The 12,058-nt window shown below is 37.8% G+C and overlaps 1 protein-coding gene across 1 annotated transcript in view; it reads right to left on the bottom strand.

Annotated features, from left to right (window-relative positions):
* Window positions 1–1,839: 1,839 nt before the first annotated feature.
* The window catches only part of LOC146469885 (uncharacterized), a 34,659-nt gene continuing 24,440 nt past the window's right edge, over window positions 1,840–12,058 (bottom strand). The window contains exons 15-21 of the mRNA XM_085122729.1: window positions 11,032–11,406; window positions 9,486–9,732; window positions 6,917–7,251; window positions 6,552–6,641; window positions 5,829–6,051; window positions 4,816–5,021; window positions 1,840–3,544 (exon numbers count right to left, since the gene is read on the bottom strand). Coding sequence (XP_084978855.1) covers window positions 3,401–3,544; window positions 4,816–5,021; window positions 5,829–6,051; window positions 6,552–6,641; window positions 6,917–7,251; window positions 9,486–9,732; window positions 11,032–11,406 — 1,620 coding nt within the window. The 3' untranslated portion in view covers window positions 1,840–3,400. The remainder of the gene's footprint in view (window positions 3,545–4,815; window positions 5,022–5,828; window positions 6,052–6,551; window positions 6,642–6,916; window positions 7,252–9,485; window positions 9,733–11,031; window positions 11,407–12,058) is intronic.

Below are 12,058 nucleotides of genomic sequence, written 5' to 3'. Positions count from 1 at the left end.
TTCATATTCAACCGGCAGCGGAAAGACCAGCTAAATAAGTTTTAACTTATTTACAATTTTAACATATTAATCAAATATTCAGATTTCACAAGCGATGCTATATATACTTGGATCGTGTTTAATTTTTTTATTTTTTAAACTTTCATTTGTATGGAAACCTGGAAACTAGCTGGTGTGTCATCGCAGACTTCCTGGACCTATAGCTAAGTATATGACTATAAACATCTATTGTATCGTATTGTTTTAATCTTAGCTCATGTACATGCACATGCATGAAATGACGTCACGGATCATAAAACGATTGCTCCCCTGGAAGCTTTCATCCGCTCGCTTGGAAAGCAAGCAACTGCGCATGCGAAAACGCAGGCTAAGATTGTCCATTAAAAAAATGATGACCAAAAATAGTTTTCCTTAAATAGAGTAAAGCATTACTCTGAACAGTAACAAACAGTAATGAAGTAACAAAGGTGATTCAGCCAATAAGCTCAGCGTCTGACAGGTCATTAATGCAGGTTAGTATACGTGAACATCAATTTAATACGGCGAGGAGGCGACAGGGGTGTGTTCTTGAAAGCAAAAACGACAAAATCAGTGCTTGGAGGTTAACCCACCAGAATAAAATGGCCGCTATTTTCTGTTGTTTTATTGAGCTTCTAGTAGGTAGTCTGCCAGAACTGTTCACAACTTTTGTCGTGTTTCGAAGAGACTGCAATTGGCTTGTGGTTGGACTGTTTCATGGGTCATCTTTCACGAAAACCTGGACTGAGTTTTTTAGTTCAGTCCTATTTCCCCGAGTTTCATTGGCTTATCAGGAATGTAGTCGAAGCCATTTCCCTTGTTCGTCGTCAAGTTCAAGTTCAATTTCAAGTTTATTAAGTTTTTCAAACAGTTACTTACAATGAACACCGCCTGCAAATAGCGAGCTAATCTAGCTAGGCGGTGTTAAGGACATACATATACGAATTACGAATTGAAGACGTTAAAAAAAGTCAATTTTGAATACATTATTTGTCAAAACAGTCAAAAGCAATGAAAAGTGAAGAAAAATATTATGATTTATGATTGAATCATAATTAAGATGACTTTTTTATTTCAGAAATAAGAGTGCTAATGTCAGCATAACTGTCCAGAGTTTCTAAAGTTACAAATAGTAATGCTTGAATTTTCTTTTTGAATATGTACTTTGGAAGTCTTCGATAGCTTTCGGGAATGCTGTTCCAAATTTTAGCTCCAACGATGGAAAAAGAGTTTTTATGATGATAGAGCCTAGAATAATTAATATAGTAGTTACCAGAAGATGCTGATCGAGTATTATACTGATGTATGTCTTGTGTAGAAGTAAAAAGTAAGTACTTCTGGGGTCGTGCCTATTAATCCAAGGTTGATTACGTGTTTGTTTTGGCGTGGTGGACGTATTCGTTTGACGCTGAAGTTGCAGAGGATTCTGCCTCCTGTAATAACTTTGCCTTGTTCTCTTCGACCGATGCAAAGTTTCCTAATGGCCCACTACAGTGGTTTTTATGTCGATATTCAGGAACGGCTTAAAAGGGAGAGTATTCTTGTAAAAAATTAACGGGGGAAGGGGGGGGGGGGGGGTTACAGCATTAAGGTACACGCGCACATCTTGATAAACACAAATTTTTAAGGAAAAATAAAAATTTCATCTTGAAATTTAATGGTGTCCCTCCCAAATTTATTTATTCATTTAATGTAAAATATTTCCATAATTCATTTTTATTAGCGAAGGTCCACATGAGGACTCGATAAGAGACTTACTGTCACATCGCGTCCGTTCATGACGATAATTATAGTCAGACACTGGATGACTTTTGGGCAAGTAATTTATCTTTTATTTTTTCACAATTGATGATAACACAACCGTTTGGTATGGAATGCTTTGCGATTTAGAAAAATAAAATGCTTTCAGTTCCATAGTGCGCACGTCTTAAAATTTTGACAAATAAATCTGTAAGGAGAGCATCTCTTACTAGTAGTCGTTTTAATTAAGGGAGCTTTAAGCCGGCGACACACCTAGCGATTTTATACGACAAACGCCGCGATCGGCGAAAATCGCCATGTGTACCCGGTGCAGCGATTGCGATTTTCGCTGATCGCCACGCACGATCGCCGTATAAAATTGCCGATATCTGGCATGGCGATTAAATTCGTCGGCATTCGCCAAGTGTGCCCGTTCCACGTGATTTTCTACGGTTATTGCTGCGAATCGCCAGTAAAGCCAACCCTTTAGGTTGGGCGATTTTATCACATGACTTTTCAAAACTGCCACATCTCCGCGATCGACGAAACAAATCGCCAAGTGTGTCCGTATCAATCGGTGGCGATAGGTGTGTCACTGGCTTAAGCAACGGTGACGGCAACGACAGCTCTGCAAAACAATAGGTTTAAGGAGCAAAAATAATTGCTCTGCACGTGCGTTTTACATTTTGGTACATTTCTTTGCCGTCCTCTGCAAAATAACAACGTGAAATGACCACATTTAAGGTTTTGTGGAGAACGTACTCACGACGGTGAATCTTTCATTTTCTTTCTTAACTTCTACCTCACTCGCACCAATTTGGTTCCTGGATAGTTCGCCATTTTTGTAAACGTTGAGCGAGTCGAAATAATCGCGCGTAGCACAAATGAAATAAAGATATATTTTCGGGTGACGTTTTCGTTGCCGTTGCCGTCGTCGTCTGTTGCTAAATCAGCCTAAAATTTTAGCAACAGAACGGGAACGTCATTTGAGGACGCGAGAGCTCGCGGAATAGTCTGGACGCGAGTCTATTTCGACTATATATGGGCGTTCTTGATGCGCGCGCCGTTGTCAACTGACGTTCCCGTTCTGTTGCTAAATCAGCATTAGGGAGTTAAAGAAACGAGGACGGAAACGGTAACGAGAACGCCACAAAACAATGGGCTTACTGAGCAAAAACAATCGCTCTGCACGTGCGTTTTACACTTTGGTACATTTCTTTACCGTCCTCTGAAAAACAACAACGTGAAATGACCAAATTTTAGGTTTTCTCGAGAACGGGAGCGTATGACGCAAAATCTTCTTTATTTTTCCTTACTTTGACGTCCTTCATACTAATTTAGCTCCTGGAGAGTTCGCCAGCATTTTCCAAGTTAAACAAATTTAAATTATTGCGAAAGAGTTACAAAAACGAGAAGTTATATTTTTAAATGACGTTCTCATTACCGTTGCCGTCCTCGTTAAACTCTCTATTTTCCCAGTTAACAGTTCTGCGAGAAGTCGTTCTTTTTGGCGTATTTAACCTACCAAAATTACACAAATTAAAAGCCGCATATACTCCATGCTAATAAACGGCATTTATACATCAGTGAGTTAAAACAGGTGGATCAAAACAAGAAATTAACATTTCAGTTATCTTGAACATCACGGGGTTACTTTTCGATGTCTCCGACGACCGCTGTTAAAATCCTTTTGGATATTGCATATGGGGTCGTCTGGATTTGTAGGGTAATGCTGTGACCAGTAAATGTAGTATGCCCACACGTTCATTTTAGTGAACTTTGTCAGCTGTGAAGAAAGAAGCAAAGGAAATGGCAATGAACTCAATTGTAGACAAAGACCCCAAACATATAAGGCCACTTTTGATATATGAACTAAATTCGTAGGAATGAATTTTATGGTACAATAGAAACTTACGTACCGAAAATTAAACATACATCAACTCGGAAGCTCTTAAAACTGTCATTAACTCAAATAACTATTATATCAATATGCAACGGATCCAGTTCATTGCTTCCTGTCTTGGTTTGTGCGAAATATCGTTTTCAATCTCTCCAAATGTAATTTAGGGAATTAACTGTATTCTTCGGAAATAACCTACTTGTCATTTTTATTCTTAACTTGATACGGAGGCACAAGAAAATAAAACAAAAGAAGTAAATCCCGTAGAAATCGTAACATATTGAAATATGTCCATTGCCTTTAGCTATTATTTTCATTGTTATTATTATTATTATTATTATTATTATTATTATTATTATTATTATTATTATTATTATTATTATTATTACTGCAACTGTTTTCCTAGCAGGGAATGTCTGTCCCTAATTTTACTCGAAACCCCACCATGATACAAGAGGAAAGGTGGTTGAAAAACCCCCAAAATGGTTGTTTTTTCTTTACATATTTTAACATCATTTTGTCATCATTCAGTAGATACCCATTGTGTCCAAGAAAAGGCGGTCACGTGTTGATAATGACGTCATAGGCGTCATTTATTTGAATAGGCGCCACATAGGATTTGCCATGTGGAATTTTTTTTTATCGCCAGAAGGTTATTGGACCGAAATTACATTTAAACAATAAAAACATTACAGAAAACGTATTAGACAGCGAAAATTACATGAAACATTTCAACATTTTGGTTAATGTGCTAGTCAAAACTTGATTGCCATGGTAAAAACCCATTTTATGGGAAAAATTTCCCTCGTCAAAACTTGGCCGAGGAAAAATTGTGCAGCTGCTGAAAAACTTGTTCTCCCATAATAAAAGCGCTTAAGATAAATCCTCAAAAATTAAGAAGGAAGTGAGATGCTAAAACTCCTTTCCTTTTTCTTTCACCTCCTGCCCCCCCTACCCCCTTCCTCCGTTTCCCTTGTACGTTCAAGGCTATACTTGCAGTGTAATTGAAACAATCGATTGCTATTGAGTTTAATAACGTTGTAAAACAGCAACAGAAACTGCTGCTTGATTAGAAACATAACATAAAGATAATTGTGACAAGCTAATAAGATAATTTAAACCATTAAACTTCTGAGTGAACAACAGGTTTAACTTACGTCAAGATCTTTGCAGTTGGTGTCTCGCATTCCAGTATGGGTACACGACAGCGTTTTGTCGACGGGTATTTGAAGCTCGTAAAAGCCAGACGGGCTTGTACATTCGTCCTTGCCCAACATCAAACCACTAATTGAGGGTCCATTCAGTGGGTGGCTGCACATTGGTTCCAGACGAGTATCCTCCTTTTCAACGCAGTAGTGAGCCTCTGAAATGATATTACTCATGTTTGTGAGGTCTGTGGAATATACCGCACAATAATATACAAATATTTTTTTTCTGTTCATAGCCTTGTATCCCTTTCCCCCTTCCCACTCCGAACTAAAAAAACCATTTCTTCGAAGCTCGGAAAACGAAAATCGCTAGATAGAGCACTGCTGATGAAATCACGTGATATTGATTAAAATCGTATCTGAAAAGTGACTTTATTTAAGTGTCGGAGTATCTAGTACTGTAGAACTGGTTTGGGACACTATAAATCAGTGAAATAAATATAAAAATGAACATAGCGTTTGTCAAATTCCCAGCTGGTGGGAAGTAAATCCAGTTGGCTATTTATAAAGTGTGCCCTTGAATTTGAAAACGGGGCTACCGTAAAACAAATCCAAGGGGGCATAGGAGGAGTTGAATCCAGGACCTCCGGATCTAAACTAAATGAGGACGAACAAAATACAGCACTATATGTATCCACTAGGACAACGTAGAATAGCAGAATATCGCCTATTCATACTAAGCCTCACTGGAACTGCTTTAAAAAAGCCTGTTTTTCAAATATACACTCTCAAGCCAAAGTAAAAGTTTAAATTACCAACTGAAATTCAATAAAGAAAATTTAGCATTAGGATATCATGCTTTCACTTTTATCCAAACGGACAGCACTCTAGCCATCAACTACAGTTTTGATATAGTTGCAACAAAAGTTTATAGGTATTGTTGCAAGGAATGGTTTAATAAGCTGTTGGAAAGTATTGACGTCGGTGATCAGGTGTTATTGTCAGCATCAAGACGTACTTACCAGATCTGTCTGGATCTTCTTTACGTTCACGACACTCGTCTTCATCGCTGATTTTAAAACGATCAAACTTGAGGTCCCTGAAAGTCGTTATTGGTTGATGGTATTGCTTGATTTGGCCATCCCCCGCGCGAAAAAAAGCTCTGCCTAGATGACGAACTTTAATACGAACCTTATCCCAAACACTTTCGGGTTGTCTTTCAGGACCAAAAAGCTCAATATACATCTGTTGAAAATGATTATTGTTATGATTAAATGAATTCTTGTTGTATTCAATGAAACATGAAGTAAATGTGACAAGAAATATACAGCTCTAATTTGCTACATGAGTGTTCGTTTTCTTTTAAAGGTAAATAACTCAGCATTGAAGGCCTAGATGTTAAATTTTGCAAGCTAGATACTCGCATAGTTCTCGTCGAAACCTACACACATCGATGCGGGTCATTTATCTATAACTATTTTCATATGTTTACTTGCCTAATTCTTCACCAATTAACAGTTGTAGTCGTCAACGGAAAAAAAGGTGATCCTCATATCATCTAACAAGCCCTGATGGCTTCTAAGAGGATTCTTTGCCTCTATTTCTCTAAATAATTTTAAAAATGTGTATTTTTTTATATGGCAAAATTTACAAATCAACCTCGTTTCCAGGACTTTTCGTCAGTTTACAAGGGAAAAGCCCTGGGAACGAGTATGTTAATAAAGGAAAAGATACACCCTTCTTACTTTGATCAGTCGCGCGTTGTGACATGTCTTGCAAATTTGATCTGACCCTATACTGAATCTCGTGGAACCCTTCTTGATTTCTTCGAACATCTGTAAAATTCGACAAAAATACGGAATTAATAGAAAGTAATAATTGAACCTATCACCTTTAATAGCTAAGGCAAATGACACTTCACTGGGATGTTTCTCCATGTGAAGTTCACCAATTCTGAAAGTGAAGTTGCCCTTTCCTTCGATGTACTGACATAAAATCCTTGGCTAAAAGTTTCCCGGGTATCATTATCAAGGTAAAATATGGCCATAATCTTTGTTTCACTGGTTGACTTGTCTTTAATTTATCGTTACCAGTCTTAACAAAAGGCTACCTGTTTGTGGTTGACGTTATCAAAACTCCATTTATGAACGCTTTGGCTGTATCTCAGTTTAGAGAAACACCTTTCAGCCTTTGTTACAATTTCGGATATCTGTTGAAGTACTTTCGTGAGTTCCACTGCACCATTTAGTCGCCCAGTGCTCAGTGCACTTTCCGAGGCAATCCGTTGGAATGAGCCCATGACATCGTCCAATTGCCACAGCGTGCGAAAACCAAGGGCTTTGTGGAGCTCATAGATGGTTTCCATAAAGGACTGTTCTAACTCTCTGTAAGTACCGAGCAAGTTTGCCACGAAAGTCTGCCGCAGTTGATTGGTTATAGTAGCATCTATAATACAAGAAAGGTACAAGAACTTTTTAAAGACTAGAAAACTTCGCTAAGCATAGCTCTTTCAAAGGAACGAACTGCAACAACATTCTTCGCAAGTCTTTCTGTGACTTCTGCGTCGAGGAAAGAGATATAACATTCCCGCGGTTAAACGCCCGCGCAACTTATAAGAAACTCAGTTACTTGGAGGAGGAGTTGGTGAAGAATAAACTAGACGACAGTGTACAGACCTTGCTTGTCCTTTGCTTTACTTGCGAGCGACGTGCATAGGATTTTATCTATATTTTGTCCTCTTTGCAAACTATGTTGGTAGCAAAATAGCTCAGGATGTGCTTATCTTGGCTTGCGCTTATCCTGTTTATATCCGTGTCAACTTTCTGGTGCCTTTAGAGCTCCGATAATTGGATAATTCAAAGCACAAACAGGGAAGCAAATAGATTGTCAGCGTTTACTTGGCAGTGCAGGGTTAACTTGGTTGAGCGAAAACCACAAAGAACGGAAAGATTCTGGCAGTTGCAGTAAAATGACGCCATCTAGTAAATGGCCTTTCCACATTGCTACAACTACGAGAATTTATATTGTTTTTGGTCCCCCCCCCCCCCTGCCACCACCCCCCAATTTAAATTTTGTTCCCAATGAAGTCAGCTCTACTTTGAACGAAAACCACATAGAACGGAAAGATTCTGGTAGTTGCAGTAAAATGACGCCATCTAGAAAATGACCTTTGTAAGGTCAAAACAAAGCCGGCGGAAGCCAAAGCAGAAATAGCAGCTGATTAAGGTGGCCCGATACTATTTATTTGCGTAAGGGGGCGACTATTTTCAATTCAAATTTTCGACCGCTCAGCTGCATTCGATTACCGAGGTATTTTAGACACTGAAAAAGGAATGCTTGAAGTTTATCAAAAGCATCCTTTTATTGAGATCGATACGAATTTACGAAAATTTTTAGCAATTTTCTCGAAGATGGTTTTCAAAGAAAATGCGTATTATTGGGAAAATGAGAAGAGGTTTTTCCTTCATATTACTCTGAACAGGTGCTTCTCGCCGGTCACAATTATGGCAACTACGTTGTTTTCCGGGACTCGTTCAATTTTTTGCTCTTTTAGTCTTATTTCGTAAAACCGTCGTGAGCACCCATAAAACAGTCGATAACAAAGCTCCAGACCAAGTTTTGCCGTATTCTGACGATACATTTTATAAGGCAGCAAATTCGGGTCACTCGGAGCTGCTCAACCAAACTGCTCTGAAAACCGTTTTGCTGAAAAAACAAATCAATATCACACATGCTGTTTTGGAATTATGCACGGGAAGATTTTTCATATCTGCCCCTTGGGAGTCCACCTTGTGGAATAATTTGAATAAAGGGATAAATTAATTAGGAAAGCTTTGATTTGAACGTTTAAAGGGAATTTTATGGCAATAAAAATATTGTTTCGAGGCCTGTCTATCTCACATTTATTATATCATTTGAGTTGGAACATTCGTCTATTTCTATTTTTTCTTTTTTGTTTGTTTTTGTTTTTGTTTTTGTTCTTTTACATGTATGCAAGCTAAGAAGCTTTCTTATGTAATGTTTGAAACATGAGCAGTAGTGTTTTATCGGGATTTAAAACCACGAGGCGCAGCCGAGTGGTTTTAGACCCGATAAAACACGTGCTGCGAGTTTTAACCGCTTCAAAAACGTTCCTGGAAAAGCGTGTGTCAAGAGAGTTCATAACAATGTTGCTTTTGTGAACGTTGGAAATAAGCATATAAGCAAGCCAGCGTTCCTTTTTCAGTGTCTAAAATATCACGGTAATTCAATGCAGCCGAGATTTTGCTAAGTGAACAATTTATTCTGACAGGAACTGTAAATGGTTTGAGCCCAGGAGTCTGGTCATCACGGTACGTAAGTTATGATCATCCGAGTGAATGTAGTCCCGAGAAGGACTGTTTAAGGTGACATTGACTGACGTTTTGACAATCCGAGTGGAAGACATCTTCAGAGTCAAGTAAATTGTACTGACGTTCCACAATTTACTTGACTCTTGAGTTTCGTTCAGGTTGTCGAAACGTTAGTTAATGTCAGCTCAAACAGTCCTTCCCAGGACTACACTGACTCACCAAGATGATCAAAACTTACTTCCTTAATTTGACAGGGTATTGTTGCATTAAGAAATACGTACTGTGTAAATATAAGAAAATAAGGTGTCCAGTGTTTTAAAGAAAAAAAATCTTGACTCGCTTTCTTACCTGGTGGGCTACTAAGTTTGGTAATTGCGATCTCGGTCTTATTTAGGAGTGGGATATCAAAGTTATGTGTCCCGATGTTGTTGTCTAGGTCTATAACTTTCCCTATCATATCAATACGAGCTGCTCCTAAAACGAAATAGGACTCGATTTCCGCTTCAAGGTCTGCAGTATCACGAGGTTTGGAAGCCTCCTCCAGCAGACACACTAAATCAGCCGTTAAACGCGCCTTTTTCATCTCCAGGTTGGCCTTTGTACAAACAAAATAGAGAGGAAGATAGGGTGAACAATTTGAAGAATGGAATGATGATAATAAAAATTATAAAATTAATATATAATTACAATAATAACCTTAACAGAATTGTTTGCGACTGAAAAATCGCAAATGCCAAATAACTTTGTTAATTTGAAGACAAGGGGGATGCCCCGCACCCCAGATTTTCGGTTTTTGTATCTTTTGTATATAACTCTAACAACGGGGGTTTTCGATAAACAATTTTAAATAAAAAAAGCGATAGCTGTGTTGAATGATGTTTCGATGACTCCATAGACCTTTTTCATAGATGGCGGCCGATAAACAATTTTTTCATGATAATTAAACATGATGGCGGCCGATAAACAGTGTTTTCATGAAAATTAGTCTTACTAGCCTCGTTAGTATGTGCAAAATTGAACGGAAATTTTACTCTAAAATGAGGTTTGTAAGGCTAATTAACATCTTTTGAAAAGAATAATAAATTGGCCGCCATTTATGAAAAAAGGTCTATTGTATCAAGTCCGATTTTGCGTGTAGTTATATAGGGAAAAGTGGGCGAAAGTTTAATTCCATGTGATTAAAAATAAAAATGTGGCATGCAAAGGGTGTTAATTATAAGGTAAATAGTTTTGTTCAATAGAGTCAGATTGAGCGTTCAGTTTGGGTTTCTTGCTTTGATGAAGAGTATTTTGTAGATTATACAATCCAGCATTTCACGGAATTTCTTTAGAATGGGTAATTGTTTGCGCTGATCATTAATCGTCTGATTGTGTATGTCCCATAAATGTTTCCCAATAGCAGAATGCTTATGTTGATTAATGCGTTAAAAAGGGTGTGGCCTGTGTAGCCTACATAATCTGCATCACACAGATCACATTTAAACTCATAGACAACAAATTGTTGTTTAATGAGAGGTGTACTGGCTTATGTCACTTGGATCTTATCAGCATCTTTTTGCTTGTAAACATTGGGCGTAGCTCAACCATTGCTCAAGAGCTTTTTTGTAGAACGTCATTTTTTTTTATTTTATGTTTATTATTTTTATTATTTGTTCCTTTTCTTTCTTCATGATTCAAACGCCGCCCGTGTTATGCGCTTAAAATACTGGGGGAATATCTCAATCTTATAAACCCCTTGGGCCAGATTTTCCCCCAACAAGTCATTTTCTTAGCTGTTTGTTACTTTTCGTTTAATTGTGTTTATCACGTTTTTGTTATTTTACTATTGCTTCCTATTGTAAATTGCACTAAGTGGCAAAATTCCTAAATATATTATCAAACCAAACAGTGGTACCTTCATAATGTCAGGGACTGAGGAGACTTTCATTTTGTCAAAGTTCAGGTCGCTGGAATCACTAAGAGGCCTGTATTTCCCAAAAGTCAGCCATTTCTCGGCATTCTTCATGAGGGGCTCAAGTGCGGTAAGGCATGGTTTATTTGCGTCGTACTCGACAATAGCGAGAGCTGTGTTAATGAAGGCAAATGGGCCTTGTGGTTCTTCGGATACTATGCTGGTAAATATACCGGAGGCAAAGCCGGTAATACCCTGAAGTACTGCCATAAACTGCTGTCGGGTTAATCTATTCTGTGCTGCTTCTTGAGCCTCCTTCAATGACGAGTAAATCTTTCTAAGTGTATCGTTCATCTGCCTTTCTGACTCTATAATAGCCTGCGAGAACAAAAAGTATGGGAAAAATATTAAAACGGAACTAGGTTACCTTTTTAATATAATATTAACTCGCATGGCTCTTCCTCTTTATTATTTTTGTTATGATCTATTTATTTATTTGTATAATTTTTTATGTACTCTAGTAAGGAAAAGATATCCGAAGTTAAAAGGATATGTGAAAATAAAGTTGTTGTTGTTGTTGTTGTTGTTACTTGGATATGGTGGTGCCAGGTAAATTGCAATACCCTGTCCTGTTCAGCGAAACCCCAGGCAGATTGTCAATAAATCAATCATATTTTTCCGGTTACAAGAATTTCAGAGTAGATTTACCTCAACCATTTTCCGCAAACCCCTTAAAGGCTTAAGAGAACCCCTTCTCAAATTTACTTGCACCGTAAAGGTTTTTGCATGAACATGGATATGACATAGAAAATTACATCAGGATTTTTGCAACATCTACGTTTTATATTTTAATTATAATGTATGGTGATATAATTTTGCTATCGCAGTAGCGAAACGTTGTTTATATTTTTTCTCGAATAAGTGGAGCGTTTTAATTTATCTTATAGATCTTCGCCAATCATTTCATATTTCACTGCCTGTGTATTCCACTCATTTTTTCTTACAGTTAATACGCATGTGTGGTGAGTAA

Source organism: Pavona decussata, unplaced genomic scaffold (assembly GCF_977016875.1).
Source record: "Pavona decussata unplaced genomic scaffold, jaPavDecu1.1 SCAFFOLD_115, whole genome shotgun sequence".
NCBI lineage: Eukaryota > Metazoa > Cnidaria > Anthozoa > Scleractinia > Agariciidae > Pavona > Pavona decussata.
The sequence above is the reverse complement of the archived record's forward strand: the minus strand, read 5'-3'. Positions and strand labels throughout refer to the sequence as shown.